At 39.2% G+C, this 26,257-nt stretch overlaps 1 protein-coding gene across 3 annotated transcripts in view; it reads left to right on the top strand.

Annotated features, from left to right (window-relative positions):
• Positions 1-403: 403 nt before the first annotated feature.
• NVL (nuclear VCP like) overlaps positions 404-26,257 on the top strand; it is a gene marked incomplete at its 5' end in the record, with an annotated part of 79,421 nt that continues 53,567 nt past the window's right edge. The window contains 12 exons of one of the 3 annotated variants that reach the window (XM_079696826.1): positions 404-460; positions 4,277-4,350; positions 6,065-6,117; positions 6,204-6,303; positions 9,860-9,917; positions 11,637-11,909; positions 14,776-14,908; positions 15,102-15,178; positions 15,709-15,843; positions 17,281-17,382; positions 20,460-20,577; positions 25,882-26,026. In XM_079696826.1, the coding sequence (XP_079552952.1) occupies positions 404-460; positions 4,277-4,350; positions 6,065-6,117; positions 6,204-6,303; positions 9,860-9,917; positions 11,637-11,909; positions 14,776-14,908; positions 15,102-15,178; positions 15,709-15,843; positions 17,281-17,382; positions 20,460-20,577; positions 25,882-26,026 (1,325 nt within the window). The remainder of the gene's footprint in view (positions 461-4,276; positions 4,351-6,064; positions 6,118-6,203; positions 6,304-9,859; positions 9,918-11,636; positions 11,910-14,775; positions 14,909-15,101; positions 15,179-15,708; positions 15,844-17,280; positions 17,383-20,459; positions 20,578-25,881; positions 26,027-26,257) is intronic. The other 2 variants (XM_079696827.1, XM_079696828.1) reach the window with 2 other exon arrangements.

The following is a 26,257-nucleotide window of genomic DNA, read 5'->3' on the forward strand; positions in this document are numbered from 1 at the left end:
AGCCTGGAACGCCTAGAATCTGACAACCGAAACCGGCTACAAACAGATGCGGGGGACCAGGCGTCCGCACGAACCTCCCCGCAGCCGCCTATGCGCCTCACCTCACAGTTGGGAACAATAAAGTTGAGCGTGTTCAAACGGGTCCTTGTCATCCAGGGCCTCTCGGACGAGCCTGTAAAATAAGACTCCTAGAAACTCCCTACTGCTTTCAAGTCTTCTCCGTGTGTTTTCGGTAGTTTTTTTTTTCCTCATTCGCCATACAAAACTCCTGAGGGGAACGGCACGGGCTAGGCCGGCTTGGGGAGCATTTCTGGGGGAAGTTGGCCCGGCAGTCGCCGCGGGCAGCCTCGGGGAGGCCCTCGGTTCACGTGAAGCCCAGGCTGCGGCGACGGAAGCAGAAGCGATGAAGCCCCGGCCCGCGAGGTTTGTGGATAATAAGCTGAAGCAGCGCGTCGTCCAGGTGTGTATCCCGAACGGCCAGGCCTCACAGTGGTCCGCGTTCGGGGCCGAGGGTCACCGCAGGCCCCTTCTCGGGGGGGGCTCCCAGCTCGAACCCGACTAGCCGCCTGCTCTAGTCTGGGTGCGGGCGTGGGGCTGTTGACAACTCCGCTTCTTCGCGAGCGGTTCGAGGCCTTCCCTTCTCACTGTGGCGCGGGGTTTCACGGAGCAGCCCGAGACCGTGGGAGGCTGCGGCTTGATGGGCCCCTGCCCGGATCTGCTTGACCTCAGTGCAGATCAGCAAGGAGAATGCAGATGGCCTTTGAGTTTAAATCTTCCTGTCTTGTGAAGTAGGGACGGAAACATTCTTCGAAAGCCCGTGTGGGCGAAGCGCTTTGGGGGCCATAAAGAATACGTTAATTTCCATTCTCAGGAAACTTGGGGTCAGGTTGGGACACAGTAAAAACAGGTACTCTGGATCTGACTTTATAATGGGCACTTTACCTACGTTTTTTTTTTTCATTTTCATAATCACCAGTGGAATGCATTGTGTGGTAAATGTCTTGGAATGGTATAGTCAGCACGCAATCTTAGTTAGAAAGAGAGACAGATACTTTAAGAGCTATATACTCTCCTTCTGTCTCTTTTACTTTTCCGGCCACTGTACAGTCTCCTTTTTGGATCTGTCTTTTCCTACCATCTGTTGGAAGCGCCTTTGAGCACCTGTGCTCTTACCTTCTCTTTCGTTAGCCTCGTACTTCTCTCTTATTAAATCCCCACTTCTAGGTGATCTCATGCAGTCTAGTACCTTTAAATACTATTTACATATTCATGACTTCTAAATTTATATTATAATCCAATGCAGATTTTATCTTGAATTCCAGATTGATATATCTAGCTGCCTACTCAACATCTCTTGAGTGTCTGATAGATATTTCAACTTAACGTATCCAAAGTAAACTTTTGATATTCTCCTCCAAACCTGTCCTTTCTTAGTGTTCTTTATTTCAGTAAATAACATCCATTTGTTAAGGCCAAAAACCTTAAGACTCATTCTGACTTTTGCTGCCTGTAACCAATTAATCAGCAACCTCTTTGGCTTTACCTTCAAAATATACTTCAAACCTAACCACTTTTTACCATCTCCTCCGACATCCTAGTCCAATACCACACTCCCTGTTAGAGTATTGCAGTAGCCTCCTAATTGATCTCTCTGATTCTGGTTTTACTTAAAGTCTGTTCCCCACAGAGCAGCCAGGGAGATCCTTTTAGAGGGAAAATTGGAGTTTGCCAGGGCCCTGCTCAAAAACCTGCGGTGGACTTTCAGACATTTGGAGTAAAATCCATCCTAAATAGCCCTATGTACTTTGGCCCCATCTACCTTTTTGTCCCTTTTGATCTCTCCCTTGATTACATTGTCTTATATACATAGACCTTCTCAGACATGCCAAGCACAGGACTTTCGCTGTTGTAGTTCACTCAGTCTCAATTACTCTTCCTCTGGATGTTTGCACAACTTGCTCCTTCACTTTATTCAGGTCTCTGAGCAGTGACTCCTAATGGCTAAATCCAGTGATCTCTTCTCAGTCATTGCCACACTTGACTGCTCTTTAGCATTTGACATTAGCGGTTTTCCTCTCTTGCTTTTACTTTGGTTCATTATAAAAGTAATAGGTTCTGGGCTTCCCTGGTGGCACAGTGGTTGAGAGTCCGCCTGCCGATGCAGGGGACACGGGTTCGTGCCCTGGTCTGGGAAGATCCCACATGCCGCGGAGCGGCTGGGCCCGTGAGCCATGGCCGCTGAGCCTGCGCGTCCGGAGCCTGTGCTCCGCAACGGGAGAGGCCACAAAAGTGAGAAGCCCGCATACCGCAAAAAAATAAAAAAATAAAAGTAATAGGTTCTTATGGTTTAAAATAAAAGGAACTGGAGGGTATAAAATGAAAAGAAAGAATTCTTTTTCATCTCCACTCCATTTCTCCACAGGTAATCAGGGAGAGTTTCTGTTGTATCTTTCTTAAAATTTTGTATGCATATATGCACTTATAGATGTATTAATTTTTTTTTAATCACACACATGGGCTCATCTGCATCTATTCTGCTGCTTGCTTGTTTCACTTAGCAGTATGTTTTAGACATCTTCCCACAGTAGTACACTTGCCTCCTTTTAACTAGCATATTAGTTATCTATTGCTGTATAACAAATTACCCTAAGACTTAGCAGATTAAAGTGGTTTTAGTTCTGTTGCGTTTTGATTTGCAGTGGGTATGAGATATACATGTATATGTATAATTCAGGATTAACTGTGGTAAATGACAGCATGTTATAGGAGTTCAGAGAAGGGGAAGATGAACAAGAACGGTCCAGCTTTGGATACCTAGTCTCTTGTCATCGGAGGCATTTATGCAGAGACTGTTCTTACGTGTTAGGGATCCTTGAGAAGAAATTGCTGTATGAAATGGGGAACCTAGACTGGATAACTAACAAGTAGTGAAACTTGGGAGTTGATGGTTAGACATTCCAGGTTTGAAATCTGGCCGTGTAACTTACGTGCTGGTGAGCAAATAACTAACCTTTTAAAGCCTCCTATGAAATGGGGGGAGATTGACATCTACCTTATAGCATTGTGAGTACTAAAAGAGATAATGTGTAAAAGGCCCCTAGAACAGGTTTACCAGGCCCTTAGTTTCTTAGTAATTTTTTCCACGATGCTCCTAGGCCCAAAGTAATACCTAATGGATTTGTTTATTAAGTAGTTAGGTTCAAGCAACTTAATAACTATTTAGTCCAAATAACTTATTAGCTTTTTGAACAAATAATACAAAAAGTGCAAGGAAAGTTCATGCATTTGTATTTCATTCTTAAAATAACCACAGTTATTTACTAGTGGGATTTGTGAGTCCATTGGGCACAGCACAACTTCTTATACCTTCCGATCAGATTGACACTGCTCCTCATTTCATGTTCTACCTTGATTTTTTCTTTTCTTTTTTAAAATTAATTAATTTACTTATTTACTTTTGGCCGCGTTGGGTCTTCGTTGCTTTCTCTAGTTGCGGCGAGCGGGGGCCACTCTTCGTTGTGGTGCGCGGGCTTCTCATTGCAGTGGCTTCTCTTGTTGCGGAGCATAGCCACTTTGATTTTTATTACAGCAAATTCTTAAAAAGCCAGTTTTACAAAGATATGACATCATCAAAAGGTGATTTAATATTGCAGCTGTGAATTGTCTCAGGCTGGTACAGTGGACCCTGGAACAATCCGGGGGTGTGCTGCTGACCACCTCCCCCCGCCACTCAGTTGAAAATCTGTGTATAAGTGTACAGTTGGCCCTCCATGTGTGGTTCTGCGTTGGCATATTCAACCAGCCCTGGGTCACCCAGTACTGTAATACGTATTTATTGAAAAAAATCTGCTGTAAGTGGACTGTTGCAGTTCAAACCCGTGCTGTTCAAGGAGCAACTGTAGTTCCTGCATTGTTGGACAGACACCGAATATTACTGTGTTCCCTCAAATTTAAAATATCCCTCGGTGCTCTCCGAAGTTGAGTGCTTTGTTCTGGTATATTTGGGAACCTAGGGTATAAGAAGCCCTCACCTACTTACTGCCTTATAGCTATCCTGGTTATTGTTGTGTTGTCATAGTGATTAATAATGTTAATTAAATTCTTTGATTCAGATTTGATAATTATTTGGTGATTTTTATTTATATTTCCAGTATACTTTATTAATGGAGAGTTTACATTAACATATGACATGTTTGAGTAGCTCAGTCGCTTACTTGTCGATTAAAATCACTGAGTTTGAACTACTCTCTTGTATTTATCATGTTTTCTGTTTTAGTACCTCACCAGTAACAGATGTGGCAAATATGTGGACACTGGAGTCTTAGCATCCGATTTACAAAGAATGTACAGGTAAAGAAATGTAGTCTCCAGATTCTTGCTTTTCTTTCCTACCATTTTTAAAGTTTACATCCTGCCTAAATTTCCAACCGATATTAATAGCCGCTGGCAGTAGTTCACCAGTCCATACATTTAGAATTCAGTTTATCTATAAAAACATTTATCAAGCACTTGTGATATGTAAGGAGCCGTCCTTGTTGCTAAGGAAAATGGCTGCTTCTTATGTTTTAGCACCCGACTCTCTGGTCAGGAGTATACTGCTTTTGCTGCTTCATTAAAAAATTAAAACTGTTAGGCATGATTTCCCTCAGTCTCCTGACTATCTAAAAATGTGTCGCTCAAGTAGTCTTTCCACTAAGATTAAATCCTCCTTTTGTGCCTCTAATCCCACTTCTTCTGCTGTGTCGCCTCTCTAATTGTCTCTGCTTTGTGTATCTCACTGTTTCTATTTTCTTGACTTCCTTAGTCTGTATATTAGTTTGCTAAGGCTGCTATAAGAAAATATCACAGAGTAGGTGGCTTGAACAACAGAAATTTTATTCCCTAATGTTGTGGAGGCTCCAAGTCCATGATCTAGGCATTGTCAGGGTTGGTTTCTTTTGAGCTCTCTCCCTGGCTTACAGATGGCTGTCTTCTCCCTGTGTCTTTACATGGTCTTTCCTCTGTGTGTGTCTGTATCCTAATCTCTTATTCTTATAAAGACACCGGTCATGTTGGATTAGGGCCCACCCATATGACTTCATTTTACCTTATTTACCTCTTAAAAGGCCATGTCTCCAAATGCAGTCACATCCTGAGGTACTGGGGGTTAGGACTTAAAACATACAAATTTTGGAGGGACACAGTTCAGCCCATAACACTCTGCCCTCTTGCCCCCCAAATTCATGTCTTTATTGTTTGCAAATATACTCCCTCCATCCCAGTGGCCCTGGAAGTCTTAACCAATTCCAACATCAACTCTAAATCCACAGTCTCATCTGAATATCATCTAACTCAGGTATGAGTGTGACTGGAAGTATGATTCCTCCTGAGGCAAAGTTCCTCTCCAGCTGTGAACTTGTGAAGTCAGACAACAAGTTATCTGTTCCCAAAATATGATGATGGGACAGGCATACGATAGACATTCTCATTCCAGAGAAGGGAAATTGGGAAGAAGAAAAGGGTCATGGTCTCAAGGAAGTCCAAAACCCAGCAGGGGAAATTCCACTAGACTTTAAGAATAATCCTCTTTGACTCAGTGCTCTGTCCTGTGGGCTCACTGGGATGACTGCCCTGCCATTGGGAACCGAGTGGGAGACTGTGCCTCTCCCTGGACCTGTGTCCTCTGGGCGCATGGTATCAGTGGCAGCCCTGCCACCTTCGGAGCCTCCTTTGTAGTCATTCTTTCCTTTTTCTTGAAGGATAAATGTGTTCTCAGCTGCATTCCTCTTTTGGCCTGCCCTGTGGAATCCAAGAAGTCCAGTGGCCTTCCTTTATTTCATCCCTTCTCTGTCTTCTTCAGTACAAGCTGGCAGTGTTGCTGCTGCTATAACCCTATTTCTAATCAAGAAAAATTACAATTGTAAAAATATAAACTCAGAAGTTGTTTGAAAATAGGTTTATGGTCAGTGTGAATACAGTGACATAATTATATATTCATGCAAGTTTATGTTCTCAATTTAGATTGAGCTTAATGGGAAAATATTGGTGGAGACCACTGTACTAAACTTCTGGTTATGTTTTTCAGTATAGACTATGGTCGAAGAAAAAGAAATGCTTTTAGGATTCAGGTAGAAAAAGGTGAGTCTTTTACTGTTAGAGCTGCATTATTAATAAAGCCATAGAAAGAATTGTTTTAGCTCATGGCATTTTTCTTTTCGTTTCAGTATTTAGCATAATTAGTAGTGAGAAGGAACTTAAGGATCTACCAGAATTAGAAGATGAACATCTGGCTAAAAGAGCAAGACACGGTGAAGAGGATAATGAGTAAGGATTATAGAATGGAGAGTTTTTTCCTAAAACAGGAACCTGATCACGTTACATTCCTACTTGTAAAACTTCAGTGGCTCTTCATTGCCAGTGAGGCCCGGCATAATACTTACCTGTCCAGACTTTTACCTCAGACTACTGAATGCTCACTGTTCCCCAGAGAGGTCAGCTTCTTTCTTTGTGCCTGTGTGTGGGTGGTTTTCTGTAGCTGGGGTGTTCATTACCCCTTTATGAACTTTCATTCAGCCTTCAAGAGTTAGCTTTCTGTTTTGGGGGGGGTTATAACATCTTTATTGGAGTGTAATTGCTTTACAATGGTGTGTTAGTGTCTGCAAGAGTCAGCTTTCAAAAGGCTATGTTATTGCCTTTTCACGCCTTTTTGGACTCCTCCTTTCTCAGCGTTTCCTTAACTCCTAGTTATAGATATTTAGTGTAGTGCCTCTGTCATATGTTGAGAGTATTTGTTTACGTGTTTGCGTTACTAACAGAACTGTCTCATTAGCTCTCTTTTTCTCTGCCCTAATACAATGCCACATACATAAAAAGGTGCCAATTAATTTTGTGTTTAAGAAGTAATATTGTTGAGTTTTTTATGACTTTATTGCAGTAAAATTGACATACAGTAAGCTGTACTTTTTTTTTAAGTTCCTTTACTCTTTTTTTTTTTAAATTTATTTATTTTTGGCTGCGCTGGGTCTTGGTTGCTGTGCGCGGGCTTTCTCTAGTTGAGGCGAGCAGGGCTACTCTTCGTTGCGGTGCGCGGGCTTCTCTTTGCGGTGGCTTCTCTTGTTGCGGAGCACAGGCTCTAGGCGCGTGGGCTTCAGTAGTTGTGGCTCGTGGGCTCTAGAGCACAGGCTCAGTAGTTGTGGCACACGGGCTTAGTTGCTCCGAGGCATGTGGGATCTTCCCGGACCAGGCCTCGAGCCCATGTCCCCTGCATTGGCAGGCAGATTCTTAACCACTGCACCACCAGGGAAGTCCTAAGCTGTACATTTTTCAAGTGTACCATTTGTAGGGTTTTGACATATGTATATACTCATTAAACCATCAATAAGCAAGTTACTGAACATATCCAACCTCAGGTTTTTTTTGCCCACTTGCAGTTTGTTTCTCCTTGCATCCCTGTTCCGAGGCAGCCGTTGATTTGCTTTCTGTCACTATATGTTTACATTTTCTAGAATTTTATATAAATGGAATCATAGAGTATGTACTTAAAAAATTTGGATTCTTTCAGGATAATGATTTTGAGGTTTATCAGTGTTGTGTGTATCAATATTTCATTGCTTTTTATTGCTCTGTATGTATGTATATGCCACTATTTTTTTACCCATCTACCTGCTGTTGGACAGTTGGGTTGTTTCCACTTTTTGGTTATTACAAATAAAGCTACCGTGATAACTTATGTCCAGGAATTTGTGTGGAAAGTGTTTTCATTTCCCTTGGTAAATACCTGAGAGTGGAATAGCTGAGTCACCTGGTAACTGCATATTTAACTTTATAAGAAACTGCCAGACTGTTTCCAAAGTGTTTGTGCCATTTTACCTTTATATCAGCAGTATGTGAGAGTTCCACTAGTTCCACATATTACCAACATTTGGTATGGTCAGTTTTTAACCTTAGATAGTCTGTAAGTATGATGTTAGCTGTAGGTTTTTTAAATAGGTGCCCTTTATCAGATTGAGAAAATTTCCTAATATTCCTAGTTTGCTCAGAGTTTTTATCATGAATGGGTATAACATTTGTCTAATGCTTTTTATGCAGGTATTGAAAGATTTTATTGTTGGCTTTCTCCCCTTATTAATTTGGTGAATTATATTGATTTTTGAGTGTTAAGCCAGTCTTGCATTCTTGGGATAAACCCTACTTGGTTCTAATATAGTATTCTTTTTATATATTTAAATTTTTTAAAATAAATTTATTTATTTATTATTATTTTTTTTGGCTGCATTGGGTCTTCGTTGCTTTGCGTGGGCTTTCCCTAGTTGGGGCAGGCAGGGCCTACTCTTCGTCGTGGTGCACGTGCTTCTCATTGCGGTGGCTTCTCTTATTGTGGAGCATGGGCTCTAGGCACGTGGGCTTCAGTAGTTGTGGCATGCGGGCTCAGTAGTTGTGGCGCAGGGGCTTAGTTGCTCCACGGCATGTGGGATCTTCCCAGACCAGGGATCAAACCCGGGCCCCCTGCATTGGGAGCACAGTCTTATCCACTGCACCACCAGGGAAGTCCCGATTTTTGCCAGTTTTATAGGCAAAAAAATTGATTGTATTATTTTTATTTGTAATTTTTTGAAAACTAGTGAGGTTAAGGTTTTTGATTGTTTCATGTTTCCTTTGTGAATTTCTTGTTTATGGGTTTTATCTCTCATTTGGGAGCTATTTGAATTTTCCTTATTAGTTGTCAGAGCTCTTTGTATAAAATAGCACCTCTTTTTATATGTATTACAAATGCTTGTCACAGTTTGCCATTTGCCTTTTATTTTTGTTTATGGCATCTTTTAATTAGAGGAGTTTTTCATCTTTACCTAGTCAAGTCTTTCTATGTATTTCTTTATGGTTTATGCTGATGTACTTAGACCTCTATCACAAGAGTGTATAGAATAATGACCTATACATTTTTCTTGTGTCTTTATGGTATTTCATTTAACTCTTTATAATTAATTTTGTTAACTTATAATTAATTTTGTTTGTAGGGCATGAATTGTAGAGCAAAACATTTTTTTCCAAGTATTTGAATAATCCACCTTTTTTAACTTGATTAGAAATGCCCCAGATTATACTAATTGAATTTAATGAATAACAAAATAATTCATGTCTTAATTATAAAGGTGGGCGTAGTATTTATATAAATCTTTTTACTTAGGAAAGGTCCATTTCTTGTTTATTTCCTAAAGAAACTATATTAACTAGTAACAGAGTCCTGTAGTTACTTGAAGCTATTAGATTTCAGCTGTCAATTATAATGAACTGAGATTGCAACTTCAGTTTGTAGTTACTAGGATTTATAGTTGTTTTTGGCCGTATCATATGAAAAACTCTTTGTACATTCATTTCTCATGAATGAACTTGGAGAAGTTGCATTTGGTTACATGGCTTGGTCCTGTTGAATTTGTTACTCAAACTGCTTTATCATGGCTTGCTGGAATATTTCTTCTACTGGCATCTCACATTCCTAAATGAGACCCTTGGATCTGATGGGAATTTGTGTGTCACTTTGCTAGAATAAAGATAACCACAATTTATTAAGCATTTACTATGTGCTAAGGACTTTGCAAGATTTCATTTAATCCTCTGTTAAGCCAGTGAGATAGACATTATTTATTATCTCCATTTTATAGATAAGGAAGCTGAGGCTCAGAGAGGTTAAGTAGAAGCTAGTAACTTCTAGAAGCTAGAAGCTAGTAAAGCTGGATTTTGAATCCAGATTTCTCTAATTCCAAAGCCTGGACTCTCACTACCACTGTATTTTGCCTCAGTATATTTTCTTGTTTTGGGAAGTAATTTTTTTGGTATGTGGGAGAAAAGCCTTTACAATGTTTCTTTTCTTCTTTTTACTGAGGTATACTGAAAGCTATTCTGATGATGGTTCAAATATGGAAGATTACCCAGATCCACAGGTAAGTCAGATATTTAATGGACCAACTTTGATTTTTAAAAAATCATTATGAATCCTTCTTAGAAAAGATCAATAAGGAATAGAATAAGAGACTTTGAACATCTTCATCAGTAAATAATTGAATATACAGCCTTGATGAACCCTTGGATTGGCCATCCTTCCAGTATTTGTGTGTATAGCCTATTATATAGTGGAAAGAAAGGAAGAGAATGGCCAGAAATATGGGCAGACAAGAAAAGAAAGGGCAATTAATAGTAAAAATGGAGAAAAGAATACCTTTTCTGCCAAAGGGCTGGCATTGCCAATAAATAGGCTTGGATTAAAGGGAAGTATGGGAATAATATGTGAAATTATTTATAATTTTCTTTTTTTTTCCATTGATAATTCAGCTTTTGAATTTATTAACTGTCATGATGATACTGTTATATTTGATCCAGTTTTTTTTTTTTTTTTTTTTTATTAGTTTCTGCTTTATAACAAAGTGAATCAGTCATACATATACATCTGTTCCCACATCCCCTCCCTCATGCATCTCCCTCCCTCCCACCCTCCCCATCCCACCCCTCCAGGCGGTCACAAAGCACCGAGCTGATCTCCCTGTGCTCTGCGGCTGCTTCCCACTATCTATCTACCTTACGTTTGGTAGTGTATATATGTCCATGCCTCTCTTTCCCTTTGTCACAGCTTACCCTTCCCCTTCCCCATATCCTCAAGTCCATTCTCAAGTAGGTCTGTGTCTTTATTCCCGTTTTACCCCTAGGTTCTTCATGACATTTTTTTTTTTTAAATTCCATATATATGTGTTAGCATACGGTATTTGTCTTTCTCTTTCTGACTTACTTCACTCTGTATGACAGACTCTAGGTCTATCCACCTCATTACAAATAGCTCAGTTTCGTTTCTTTTTATGGCTGAGTAATATTCCATTGTATATATGTGCCACATCTTCTTTATCCATTCATCCGATGATGGACACTTAGGTTGTTTCCAGCTCCGGGCTATTGTGAATAGAGCTGCAATGAACATTTTGGTACATGTCTCTTTTTGAATTATGGTTTTCTCAGGGTATATGCCTAGTAGTGGGATTGCTGGGTCATATGGTAGTTCTATTTTTAGTTTTTTAAGGAACCTCCATACTGTTCTCCATAGTGGCTGTACCAATTCACATTCCCACCAGCAGTGCAAGAGTGTTCCCTTTTCTCCACACCCTCTCCAGCATTTATTGTTTCTAGATTTCTTGATGATGGCCATTCTGACTGGTGTGAGATGATATCTCATTGTAGTTTTGATTTGCATTTCTCTAATGATTAATGATGTTGAGCATTCTTTCATGTGTTTGTTGGCAGTCTGTATATCTTCTTTGGAGAAATGCCTATTTAAGTCTTCTACCCATTTTTGGATTGGGTTGATCCAGTTTTGAATTGATATTTGATCCAACTCATTTTCATACTTCTATTATATTTTTTAAAAACAACCATTCTTATTTGGTTTTATTTAACTGCTAATTATGAATTTGTACATTAACTTGGAGTGGAGGGGGGTACATCTTTTTGAATAGTAAATGTTTGTGAATTATCCTATTGTAAACAGCTGTATTTTCTGGCTGTAGTTGTTTTGAGAAGAGGTGTTGAGAGGAAAATGTAGAAAGCTTCTTAATATAGGTAATCAAACTTTCATGAGTACCTATTGAGTAATTTATGCTAAAATCATGTTTCTACAGTTAGCAAATCAAATGAACAGTTCCCTGCTCTCCTTATATCGGAAAGGAAATCCTGATTCTGTTTCAAGTACTCCTGAGATGGAGCAAAGAGAAACCACCATTTCAACACCACGGATAACTTCCAAAACAGGCTCCATTCCTTTGAAGACCCCTGCCAGAGGTTCTGAAGGAGGATGGTTTATTGACAAAACCCCGGGTGGGAAGAAAGACAGTTTTTTCTCAGACCTATCCGATGAGAAAAGTAATGATAAGAAGCCGATCTCTCAGATAGAGGTATTTTTATAGTGGAATTTTAGCCCCACGTAGTTGGAGTACATTACACCCTTTTCATTGAACGTAATATCAGGCAGATTCTTGTGTTTTGTAAAAGACTTAGGAACTTTGAGATACATGTAGAATTTGATCACTTCCTACTACCGTCATCATTTTCATCCTAGTCCAAGCCTCTCCTCTTTCTTTCCCTAACTATTGAAATAACCTTCCAACTGGAGTCTGCTTCCATTCTTGTTCCCCTAGTTTATTCTTCACACAGAGATAACGTTTTTACAAGTTAAGTCCGATCATTGTCATTCTTTTATTAAAAACTCTCCAGTGGCTTCATTCATTCTGCAGTCAGAGATCTTGCAGTTGCCAGGAAAGCCCTGTATGATTTGGCAGCCCTGCTGCCCTCCTCCCCCACCTCCCAGCGTTGCTTCAGCCATAGCTGGGCTGTTTCTAGAATATACCAACCAGGGGACTTCCCTGGTGGTGCAGTGGTTAAGAATCCGCCTGCCAATGCAGGGGACATGGGTTCGAGCCCTGCTCCGGGAAGATCCCACATGCCACAGAGCAGCTAAGCCTGTGTGCCACAACTACTGAGCTTGTGCTCTAGAGCCCACAAGCCACAACTACTGTAGCCCGTGTGCCTAGAGCCCGTGCTCTGCAACAAGAGAAGCCACCACAATGAGAAGCCCGCAACAAAGAGTAGCTCCCGCTTGCCACAGCTAGAGAAAGCCTGCGCACGGTGACAAAGATCCTACGCAGCCATAAATAAATAAATATATATATATATAAAAAAAGAATATACCAAATCTTCTCGCACTTGGGGCATTCATACTTGTACTTTCTGTTTAGAACATCTTTCCTGAGATTCCTGTGGCTCACTCCATCATTTCTTCACATCTCTTTTCACATGTAATCTTCACAGAAAGGCCTTCCCTGACATGTAAACTAGCACATCATTGGATACTCTGATTCCTAACCCTGCTTTATTTCTTTTTTTTTTTTTTAAGTACTTAAAAAATTACTTACTAATCCCTTGAGGGATCTGACATAAATGGATACACTATGAAAATGGACAAAATAAGTAGACACTTTTAAAAAATCTTTTTAAATTGAAATATACCATATATAAAGAAAAGTAAAGCTTGATGGATTATCACAAAGCGAGCACAATTGGACATCATTCTTTTTTTTTTTTTTTTTTTTGTGGTATGCGGGCCTCTCATTGTTGTGGCCTCTCCCGTTGCGGAGCACAGGCTCCGGACGCGCAGGCTCAGCGGCCATGGCTCACGGGCCCAGCCGCTCCGCGGCATGTGGGATCTTCCCGGACTGGGGCACGAACCCGTGTCCCCTGCATCGGCAGGCGGACTCTTAACCACTGCACCACCAGGGAAGCCCACATTCTTTTTTTTTTTTTTTTTTTTTAATTTATTTTGGCTGCACTGGGTCTTAGTTACAGTATGTGGGATCTTTAGTTGTGGCATGTGGACTTCTTAGTTGCGGCATGCAGACTCTTAGTTGTGGCATGTGTGTGGGATCTAGTTCCCCAACCAGGGATTGAACCCGGGCTCCCTGCACTGGGAGCGTGGAGTCTTACCCACTGGACCACCAAGGAAGTCACCTGGACATCATTCCTACCTGATTCTTTTAATGCATGGCAGAGAGGGGGTTTAAGGTAATCTGTCTCCCAGTAGAGTGGCTGTCTGTGCTCTGGGGCTTGCTGTCCAGTGTGGGAGATGTTAGCTACATGTGGCTGTTGAGCCTTTGAAATGCGGTTAGTGCAAATGCGGGACTGAGTTTTTAATTTAAATTTAAAAACTAATTGTTCAGTTATTAGAAAACTTCTAAGTATACTTAGAATAACTTCTACTTTTTCAGCTGTAAATTTTATAAAATCTAAATACAAATCTAAATACAAAGTATTTCCCATGAAAATTTAGTGTCTGACTTGAGCTGTGCAGTAAGCATGAAGTATCCATTAGACTTTGACGACTTACTACAAAAACAATGTAAAACATCTCAATAATTTTTATACTGACTATATGTTGAAATAATGTTTTGAATATATTTGGTTAAATAAAATAGATTATTAATTTCCCCCCAAAATTATTTTCCCTTGTTTCTTTTTTCCTTTTTTAAATGTGGCTACTAGAATATTTAAAATTACATATGTGGATGGTATTATATTTCTGTTGGATGATGCTGCTCTAAGCAGTTTTCAAGCACCGAGCCCTTTGATTTGGCAAAACCTCTCCCCTCCCCTTTTGAATTATTAGTGGGCCTTTTCCAAATCTAATTACTTTAATCATGTCTCTAAAGAACATTATTATCATTGGCAAGGTCAAGGGAAAAGCTTGATCCTTATGTTGAATTATACTGTTTTATGGCTGTCAGAGCAGCTCTGTCATCATATTTAATTTAGTGATTGATCAGACATCAAATGAACACCAACTGTGTAAAAGGCTCAGTGAGAAATAAAAGATGAGTGTTAGTGTCTTAACTCCAACTCCAGAAGCACACAATTCAGTGACGGAGACATAGACAGGTGAGCCACTCAAATACAGGGCAGACTGTGGTAGGCTGTACTATGGTTGAAAATTTAGTGTTCTGAGTGTGAAGAAGAGATTAATTCTAATTAGAAGAATCTGCAAAGGAGGTTTTCAAATGTTAGGATATAAACTGAGCATTAAGGCTATGGAAAAGGACACCCCCAGCAGAGATCAGCCTTAAGCAGATAGGTTGGGAATAGCTAACAGGTGAAAGTGCTAGGGCAGGAATGATTTTTTAGAATAATGCCCATCTATTAAAAAAAATATTGGCATTATAATTCCAAGCATGGCACATTTAAATTTCCTTCTCCCCCCCACCCCACCCCCAGAATTCAAAAGATTCTTCTCTTCTGGAGAGTAATAAAAAAAGAAGAGGCAGGCTAAACAGCAAAAGAGGCAAAAGGAAGAAAGAAGATCTTCAGGAAGTAGATGGAGAAATAGAGGCTGTCCTGCAAAAGAAAGGTGAGACGCCAGTCTTGTGGGTGGCGGCAGCTGTGTTTGCTCTGAGAGAGGCATCACGATTCCAAGCTGTTTTGCATGGGGGACCTTCTGTGTGCAGAGACATTTACTAGAATTGTTTACTTAAAGATTATTCAATATAGTTCTGATTTGCTACTGAATCACTAATCCTTTCACCTCCTTTTTTGTTTACCAGCTAAAGCCAGGGGGCTAGAATTGCAGATCTCCAAGGTGAAGTTTGAAGATGTTGGAGGCAATGATACGACATTAAAAGTTAGTTCAAATTCAGAATTTCTACCTTAGATGGATATGGCCAATCAGTTATTCAAACAAAGCCTTTCTCTTTTTATCTAATAGGAACTGAGTATAGAAAAGGAAGCCAGGAAGATGAGAAGGGCAAGCCTGGCTGTACCCTTCAGGGTACTGAGGGATAAAAGAAACATGTCTTCAACTTTTTCACCATTTTAATTATAGTGTACATAAGATACATGCTTTATAAGGAGTATTACTTTAACAGTTGTAAAAGTTACTATTTTTTGGTGTTTGTTTCAGTTACAATCTAGTTACTATTCATTGTATTTGCAAGGTAGATATTATTACAGCTTAGGAAATGGAAGCTCAGAGAGGGTATTGCTAAAGTCACAGGACAGGTACTAGAGCTGGGATTCAATCTCAGGTGTAAGCCTAATGCCTGTTCTCTGTCTACTGTACTTTGCTGTTCCAAAGAATAGGTTCTTTCATTCCACATTGATTCTTTCTCTTTGGGGCTATGAAGGACATCGTTCCTATTTATTCCCTAACAGGAGGTCTGCAAGATGCTCATACACATGCGTCACCCAGAGGTGTACCACCACCTGGGCGTCATACCCCCACGTGGAGTTCTTCTTCATGGACCACCCGGCTGTGGGAAGACGTTGCTTGCACATGCAATTGCTGGGGTGAGGTTTGCTGACACTTGTTTGCTTTTGTTATTTTTGTTGTTACTCGTTTTTATTTTTTGTCTTTGGTCACCTTGAACCAGACTTGGCATATTCTCAGGAGGACTGATCCTTTCTTCATTTTTTTACCTCTTTTCATGCTGCTATTTGTGAGATGCTGTTTTCTTTTAATGTATCCAATTATTTATATGGCAGGGGTTGGGTGGGAAGCAAAATAATACAGCTGTAAACAACTCTTTTTTTAACACATAGTTTACATTTTAGTCACTTCTCTTTCTCTTTAAGCCAGTGGTTCTCAAGAGCAGTAAAATAAGAAAACTGAAGATTGTATTTTCCATAGAACTAAATATTCAGAATTTCCATTCAGAGTCATGTTTTTATCCTTTTTAGTGTTAAAATATCTTTTCTAAAATGGTGATAATAGGTACTCACTTGGCAAAATGAAAAGCAATCTTAATTTTAGTCCCATCAGATTTCTTGGAAACTGTGTTGGATGGTAAAATGCAAAATGTCCAGGTAACGTCAGTTTGAAGAATAGCATACTATGCGAATCATTAACAGATAGTGATCTATGAAAGCAAATTATTTTTATAGGAGAACTTGATTGATTTGCCTCATTTATTCATTTGTTGAATAAATCTTTTGTGTGACTACTGCATGCCAGACATTGAAATACAGTGATAAGTAAAACAAACTCGGTTTTTATCTTTAAGGAGTTTTTCAATCAAATATGAGAGACAGACATTAAACAGTCATTCACACAAATAAATGTTGCTCATGATTACAATTACAGTGAGTGAGTGGGAGACAAGTGCAGAATGCTATGTGGTATGTTGTTGGTATGTTGTCTTAAGCCAAGTTAAGAGTTAGGGTCAAAGAGAATATCATTGAGGAAGTGAAATTTCAAGATAGCCAGAAGAATAGTAGGGTTTAGGCAGGGTTGCTGCCATTTGTATTGGTGGGACAGTGGTAGTTTCTCTTCCTTTACTTTAAGAACCTGCCTCCTCTGACTAGTAACGGGCTATTTCTGTGGGTTCAGAGCGGGAGAAATGCCGGTGGGGTGTGTGGGAGACCACTGTGTCACACCCCCCTGCTATTTCCTTTCCAGCAGATAAATAACAGATGAAGTTGTTTTGGCTCAGCTCTAAGTGGGGGCAAACATATTTCTTAAGATTCAAGACCCTTTATTCAGAAGAGATAATAACAGTTTTATAGTGATATCTACAGAGTAAAAACCAGTAGAAGTTATCCAGTCAAAGTGTTTGGATTAAATTTTAGACTTTTAGGTAATGTTTTTTATTGGACCAACACACGATGAGGTTCCTCAGAAAATTGGTCATTTAAAAAAATGTAATTTTGAGAGAGGGACTGAATGAGGAAAAAGTAGGGAAGTGAAAATTTGACAATTTGGTCATTCTTTTATATATTTGTGCATAGGAACTTGACCTTCCATTATTGAATGTGGCTGCTACAGAAATTGTATCTGGAGTATCTGGAGAATCGGAACAGAAGCTGAGAGAACTGTTTGAACAAGCTGTGGTGAGTCAGCTAATGGCTCTAATTTTAGGTTTTCAAATCTTATAAGGCTACGTGGAAGATGCTGTTTTCTCTAAGCTGGTATTTGGTAACCTGTTCACTGGCCATTCTTTTCTAAACATGGTAGTTTGTTACTCATGGTGGCTAAATGTTTAAAGTAGATTAACTAACATAGACTGTTGGATAAAATAATCTGTTTAATCTGAAAATAACGTAATTGGTGAGAAGTTCTGGGCTGTCATACCCAATAGTGATATGCTGCAAGGAGATTGTCTTTGTGATATTTTTTTTACTTTTACTTTCCTTAACTTAGGTTTGACCGAACAACCTATTAAGCAGTGTGAACGTTTTTAACATTTAAGGATTATCACATTATAAAAGCACCCATGGACATGCCAGGATAAACCCTTCTCTGTTTGTATAATTGAAGCTGTGAAAAGAAAATTCTGTTACCAGAGAAATTACAGATTGGATTTTATTCTGATTATAATTCATGTTATTAAAATTTGGATGCTTAAGAACTTATGAGGAAGATGACATTTGTATCCCATTAAAGTTTTATCTTCAGTATAGTGTTATGGTTAAATGTACTTTCAAGTCAGAAACATGGGTTCAGATCCTTATGCCACCACATATTAATTGTGTAATCTTGGGCAAGAGATTTAACCACTCTAACCCTTAGTTTCCTTACTAGTAAACTGTTAATAATACTACTTAAATCTCATGGGGTTGTTAATTGTATTAAATGAGAGGGTTCATATAAAATCTTTAATGTAGTGTTTAGCACACAGCAAAAGCCAAAAATGTTAGCTATGACATGCTCACTTGAGCAGCCACTAGTCATCACTGGTTGAAAACTAAAAAATAGCAAAAAGTTTAATTTTATGTTGTCATCATTTGCACCCCAATTATATAGGGCCTGGTGAACATGGCCAATGCATCTGAAATGCAAAGCTGATGTGAAATTAGAAGAGAAAGTGTATTTTATCAGTACTTGAAAATGTTTTTTTAAATAGCAAGAATGTAGCAAAATTCATTACCTAGTCCAAGCTAGTATTGTTTGCTGCCGTAGGCCAATAAATGGAGAGACAAGTTGTTGGAGCAAGGAATAGAGACTTTATTTGGAAAGCCAGCCAACGGAGAAGAAGGCTTCTTTTATTCTAAAATGGGGAAGAGGTAAAGTCCTGGTTCTGGTCAGACTCCAGAAGGGATGTGTTGATTTTTTCCTTCCTGCAGTTATTCCCACAGGTGAGCCTGGTCAGGATGTTTCCTGTGACCTAAACATAGACTGGCATTGGAAAAGCTGTGGAGGCACAAGGAAGATGCAGAGGAAGGGTGGGAAGGGTACTGTGCAGAGCAAAGCGAAATTCTTTCAGGTGTTACCTGTTTTCCAAAATGAGCTTGATTTGATTGTTAATTGGCATACAGCTGGAAGACAAGTAATAACTTTCGTGTTTATGGTAAACACAATGATGAATGAGGATAAAAGAGACAAAGGGCAAAATTAGGTTGTTAGTTGTGTGTTTATATCTCTCTCTAACCAGTATTGAGCTGGTACTATGCCTAACAGCAGATGCTCAGTAAATGTGTGGTCTAGCTCCCCTCTTTCCTGGACCCCCTGTTTCCTAATGAAAGTCAGTACAATAAGGTATGTGTGGATCAGAGAACAAAAAGGTAAAATCAGATCAAATGGTTCTTTGTTGAGAACTCTATGCTTGCTTTAGGCTAAATTCTGATGACCATCATTTATTCTGTTTTCCTTTTTTTCTCATTCAGTTTTCCAGAACACTGACAAATACCATTGCCCTTGCTTTCTGAGACCTTTGCTGTCTGTAACTTTACTCTTTTGTAACTGGGTAATGTGTCGAGCCGTCAGAGGTTCTCCTTTGCAAGCATTATCATGAAGAGGATTGGAAAGAGAGCCAGCTAGTGGCAGGCCAAATTTCTTTCCCTTTAAAATGCAGTGGTTCACACACTTTTTAGATATCTTAGCCAGGCTGACAGTCTGACTCTTAGCATAATCAGTGTCGCTCCTAACTAAATAACTAAGGATGAGCTGTGCTTTAGATTATAAATCTACATCTTTTTATTTAAATTTCTCATTTTAACTGATTCTTAATCTGTTTTTTATTGTGGTAAAATATATTTAACATAAAACGTGCCATTTTAAACATTTTTACAGTTTGGTGGCATTAAGCACACTCATATTGTTATGTGACCATCACCCCCATCCATCTCCAGAACTTAACATCTTCCCAAGCTGAAACTCTGTACCCAGTGATCCCTAACTTTTCATTTTCCCCTGCCCCTAGCCCCTGGCAACTGCCGTGCTACTTTCTGCCTCTGTGAATTTGACTATTCCAGGTAGTTGTTGCTTATATTGTATCTTATCTTACTTTCTCTGAACTCTGTCTAGTTTATGTTTAAAAAAAGACTGAAGGTGATCGTTGTCCACACTGAATGTCTTCGAACTTTACCCTCCTTTCTTACTCAATGTAATCTTCAAACTAAGCCTCTGGTAGTTTCAGTTGGGGATGATGAAAACAACGTAAACGTATTTAATGCCACTGAACCATACACTTAAAATGGTTAAGATGATACCACAATAAAAAAAAATAAAAGCAAAGCCTCTGGTGCTTCTTAAATTCCTCTTATAGCAGATTCTAGGGAAAAGCTTGGATATTTTTATGTTGGTAGGAACATTCGTGAAACGTTTGTAGTGAACTTAGTTTTTCTAGTTTAAAATTTACAAACTTACTATTTTTAAATTTCAGAACATAGCAAATGTGCCTAATTTACAAAAGAATTTCAGTAGTTTTATCATCACAGAACATGGATTGATGAGAAGACTATAAATGTGTTATCCTATATGTAGTCTCTTACTGTTCTCTTTTAATCCTTTCACTTCTCCTAAGTCAGATAAAAATCAGAAGTAAATCACTGTGTACTGCCTTCTTTAGGGTTATTCTTTTGGTGAATGATCCTTGAACTTTAAGATTGAAAAAAATGTGTATACTTAACCATGCTGCAGTATAGGGAATACATTTATGATTGTCTTTTTGTGATATTCTTATTTCTAGTCAAATGCACCATGTATCCTTTTTATTGATGAAATTGATGCTATTACCCCCAAAAGAGAAGTTGCTTCAAAAGATATGGAACGAAGAATTGTAGCCCAGCTCCTAACCTGCATGGACGGTCAGTTTGAAACAATGAATTCATTTTAAGAAAATGAATTTTCTTTTTTAGCGTAAGATGTGAAGATATGAAACATTCAAGTAGCATAAAACTCAGAGTAAAAACAGAAATCTTTTTCTTTTCATAAAAGATTGCATCATTAATTTTTGGAGTATATCTTATAGTTATTTTTAATGCATTTACACACATGTATAAATACAGTAACATTGTTTTGCTTTTTACAATACTCTGATTGCACCATACACACTATTCTGTAACCTGCTCTTTGTATCTTAATATTTCTTGGAAATGTTGCCATTTTAATGCATTTATGTCTACCTCTTTTTAATTGCTGCTTGGTATCCTTTAGGATAAATTTATCATATTGTACTTAAGTATTTCCATTTTGATGGATATTCAAGTTGTTTTGGTTTTTGCTTTACAACAAGTTGTAGGGAATATCCTTAAATGGTCCTTTTTGATACACATGTATTTTTCTAAGACGAAGCAATGGTTAAAGAGTGTACATTTAAAATTTTTATAGGAAATGGCAAATTGCCTTCCAAAAAGACTTTGCCATTTACATCTTTACCGGCGCTATACGAGAGTCACTCTTTCTCCAGATCCTTCACAACATTGAATTGTTTTAATTTTTGCCAGTCTGAGGGATGAAAATTGATATCTTTGTTGTAATTTGCATTTCCCTGATTACCATTGATGTAGATCATCTTTCCATACTTTTTTGGCTATTCATATTATCTCCAGAGTCCCTTTTCTCTTCCTTTTCCCATTGTTCTATTGAATTAAAAAAAAATTTGAGTGAATATTATATTTTAATATATTATGGAAACAAATCTTTTGTTAAATATACTGCAATTACTTCCTATCTGTAATTTGTTTTTCAATTTTGTTTAATGGTTTTTGGATACAAATTTGGAGGAAAGAACTCAGCACGAGTAGAACTTTTGGAACTAAATCTTACCTATTGTGAAATAGCATGTTTTATGTACATAAGAAAATTTGAAGTAATAAATATTTTGCATTCCTTGGGATGCTAGGTTGTAGATTGCTTATTCTGCTGTTTAATTTTTATGTAAAATTCTCTTGCCATGTTTTAAGGACTGTATTCTTTTTTTTAAAATATCTGCACCAATTCTTTTTTTTAATTAATTTATTCATTTATTTATTTTTGTCTGCGTTGGGTCTTCATTGCTGCATGTGGGCTTTCTCTAGTTGCGGCGAGTGGGGGCTACTCTTTGTCGCAGTGTGCGGGCTTCTCATTGCAGTGGCTTCTCTTGTTGTGGAGCACGGGTTCTAGGCATGTGGGCTTTGGTAGTTGTGGCACGCGGCCTCAGTAGTTGTGGCTTTCAGGCTCTAGAGCGCAGGCTCAGTAGTTGTGGCGCATGGGCTTACTTGCTCCGCGGCCTGTGGGATCTTCCCAGACCAGGGCTCGAACCCTTGTCCCCTGCACTGGCAGGCGGATTCTTAACCACTGCACCACCAGGGAAGTCCCAGGACTGTGTTCTGAATTATCATTATTTTATTGAGGCTAATTTGTTATCAGTTATAAGGTACACCATTCTTTTATGTACCGCTGAGAAGGAAAATGGCAAAACACCAATCAAAGTATGACATAACGCTTATCACATTGATAGTATAAGCATTCTGATTTCAGAGATATTAAAATGTGGAAAAGTGAACAAGTACAGGAATTAATCAGACTACTTATTACTAGAACATTACTGAAAGTCCTGTTAGTTGGGATTTTTGGTGTGTCTTTGTGTGTGTTTTAAGTTTCCCCTTTACAAACCAAAATAGGGAAAACAGTAAATAATTCAACTTACATAGTCATCCTTTTACTGAACTGAACTTGGATCCAGTTGCCCAATGCCCAGCAAAGCCAATTGACTGACACTGGGTTGTGAAGGAAAGAACAGTGTTCCTTGCAGGGCAGCAGCAAGGAGAGTAGGCAGCTAATGCTTAAAAGACCCAAGTCCTGATGCTTTCAGGCAAGGTTTTTAAAGGCGATATCAGGGGAGGGTCGCAGGGTACATGATCAGCTCCTGGGCATTTTTCTGATTGGTTGGTGGAGAGGTAACAAGGTGATGTTTCGGGAATTTTAATCACCAGCCAGTCTGGGGGCTCTGTGCTTGTGGTCAGCATGTCTGAGTTTCTGTAGAACCACTGAAAGGTATGTGTCAGATTGTTATCTATACATCCCTTCTGGAGGAACTAGGAGTCCTGTGACTCTGTTGTAATTGTTAGCTGCTTGAGTTCACTTTTTAGAACTCTGCGAAGGCCAAACAAGAAGCAGAGGGCACAGAGGGGCTTGTACGCAGGAGGGCTCTGCAGAGTCCTGCTCGGTCTCAGTTCTCCCTTTTCTTTGATACTCCTTAATCCTGAGGGGAACAGGGGTGGGACAAGAAAGGGAATAAAGTTTTGGATAGAGAGGTTAATCATAAACTCAGTGGAGGGACTCGGTTTTACGGGGACTTGTTTCTTTCTCTCTCCCCAAATAGCCTGTACCATGTGGGCATTTTTTTCCCTACAGTTTGAGAATTTTGTAAAACCTTATTATTAAATCAGAGTTTATAAATCTGAAATTGTAAGAAGTTAACACTTTTAGGTAAATTAATATGAACAAGATAATTAAGGAGACCACTTAAAAAAAACTAATTTCACCTAATTTTAAAAACTTAAACTCAGACATAATTCTGAATTATTAAGAGCTGCAAAGGATCTTAAAATATCATCATTTGTTTATGAGGAAACTGATGCACAGAGAGCTAAGGGCCAGATGCATACAGTGAGTCATTAGCAAAGCATAGGCCAGAATCCAGATGTTTATTTATACATATGCAATTAATGAGCTACCACAAATGCTTTATTTATGAGAGCTGTTATCCCAGGAACACGTTAACTAGTTTTTGGGTTTTTTACTGTGTAAAAACAAGTAAAACTTCATTTTTTTAATAATCAGAAATTCATACTTTTGGCTAATGTAACTTCAATTTAAAATGATTGGATCCTCTAAAAGTGAGAAAAAGAATGGGATTTATCTTGTAGTAGGTGGCCAATCCTAGCTAAGGTCTGGTTTTTATCTTTCTAGCTTTTGAAGCAGCACTTGTGTTACTAAGTATTGACTTCCTGTGGAAGGATATTTTCATTACTGAAGATTTAACAGATTTCCATGATTGTTCTTGTTGAATTCTGTTATTAACCCTTGCTATGTTCAGAGCATATCACCAAGACTGTAGTGTCTGAGCAACGTGAACTAGAAAAAGGAAGCAGACTCCTACCCTTGGTCATTGTCTTAGCTGTGAGACTGAAAGCATCCCTGAATCAGCAGTGGAACAGCTTTGCCTCTATACCAGCGTTAGTGCAGGGAGGGTTCAGCATAGGAACATCTTCCTGTGACTGCAAGTTTGTGGCTAGTGGTGCTACGTCAATTCTGAGGTGTCACCTCATTTTCTGTAAAGTAGTTCTGCTTGTTCAGGGATCTCCTGTTGTAGCGTGAGTCTTTTTTAGCTGATTCCTTTTATTCAGTTTTCAAAAAGTATTTAAGAGCTTTCTTGTCTCGCTCAAACGTATGCCTTATGCCTCTTTTCTTTTCAATCCAAATTTATCCAAAGGATAGTCCCTGCCAATTAAATATGTTTCTATTTCAGTTCTATTCTGTAACCCCACCCCTACAGTTGTCTCTCTGCCTCTACCATTCCACTGAAACCGTCATAGAAAACCCGTTGATGATCACCGTTGGCCACATCTTTTGGTTTGCCCTTAGCCCTCACCGCTCTGACCCCACCTCTTACAGTTGTTATCTGGGGGTAGCGGTTGTACCTAGAGTAGTTCCTGGCACAGGGCGAGCACCCAGTGAGTGTTACTGGTGGTGGTTGAGAGCACTTGATACCGTGATCGCCTTGTCCTTGTCGTTGTTATCACACTTGGCTTGAGTAACACTCTCTGTCCTTGTGTTCTCTGACAACTCCCTACTGCTTTCCTTTACTTACTTGCCTCCTTTTCTCCATCCCTTAAAGAAAGATATCCCATAAGGTTTTACACTTGATCTTCTTTTCTTCTTGCCCTCCCCACTCCCCAACTATCTCCTGTTCAGTGCATTGAAAAACTGTCAAATTACATCTCTAATCTTCATTTCTGATAGGCTTGCAACCCATCTTCGCAGCTGCCTGTCAGATACTTGCAGGTGACTGTCCCACGTCCCCTCACACTCAGTGTGTCCAGAGCTCCACTGGCTTCCCCTGTGGCCCTTTCTGCATGTCTGACCTCCCTCCTGTATTCCATATTTAAGTTAACAGCATCCAAACTGAGTTGTCTTTGTCTCTTCCTTCTCTTCCACCTTCACATTGAATCATTTGCTCGGTGCTTTTGATTCTATTTACGACTTGGATCTTAAATTGGGCTTTTTGTTTTCATCTCCTATGTTCCTGCCTTCACTCATCTCTCACCTGATTATTGTATTCAAATCTCAACAAACTCTTTTTGCATTTATTCCTCTTTACTCGATTCAAAATTATTATTAGAGTTATCTTTCTGAAACACAAATCTTACCAGAGGACCCTTTCATGGCTTCCTGTTGGCAAGAGAATGTACTCTAAATTCCTCACGACTTGGCTGATAGAGGACTTAGTTACCTGTGAGGGGTGTAACCTCAGGCTCTCTGCTAGTCACCCCTGGTTCAGTTGAGAGAAATAATACTTGTGGAAAATACACTTTAGGCCCTGCATTCTGTCCATTAATAAAAATCTGTATCTGGATTAGGCCAGAGCAACTGGAGAATATATTGTGTTCCCCCATCTCAGTGCCGTGAGTCTGTTTTGAGATACATACTACTCTGTCCTGCCAAGGCTCCCTGTTGGTGGACCACTCACCTTGTCTTAACATGCCACACCTGTTTGTATCTCTGCTTTTCGCTCATTCCATTTCTTCCATGTAAAATTTCATTAACCTATGTTTCAGCTTATCAATATCCTATTTACCGTTCAAGCCTTTTCTGGAATGTTACCTCCTGCCTAAGTTCTCCCTGATTCCTCAGTCTGAATTCATAATATCTTCCATCGTATCACTGTGGTGCTTCGTTTATGCTTACTGTGCTTCAAATAGATTGAGCTGCTTGAGGACAAAGTTTGTATTTTCCTCACATCTTTCCCATACTAGACATTTAGTGAATGTTAGTTTTATATACATATATATATATTGCTGTCAGTGTGTAATTCTCTCTAACCACGTAAATGACTTGTGTAAGCATTATTTTCCTTAATGTCAAGTGTCTTGTTCACCACTCATCCTGTGTCTGGTTCTTACTAGATCTGAATAACCTGGCCGCTACAGCTCGGATCCTAGTCATCGGAGCTACTAACCGACCAGACTCCTTAGACCCTGCTTTGAGACGTGCAGGAAGGTTCGACCGAGAGATATGCCTAGGTATCCCAGATGAAGCATCCAGGGAAAGGTATACTCTTAGAGAATGAAGTTTATATGCCATTACATCATCTGAACTGAATGCTTTGAAAATGAGGGGTGAGAAATATCATGTAGCCTTTTCTTTCTCTCTCTCTTTATGTGTCAGTGAAATTGATTTGGAAAGGAAAAAGCCCACATTAAATTAATGCTTAAGAAGACAATTTACTCATTAATACGGCAGTTGTTTCAGGCTGCTTTTTTCAGTAGTGATATTGGACTT

This window comes from Hyperoodon ampullatus (assembly GCF_949752795.1).
Source record: "Hyperoodon ampullatus genome assembly, chromosome: 2".
Taxonomy (NCBI): Eukaryota; Metazoa; Chordata; class Mammalia; order Artiodactyla; family Ziphiidae; genus Hyperoodon; species Hyperoodon ampullatus.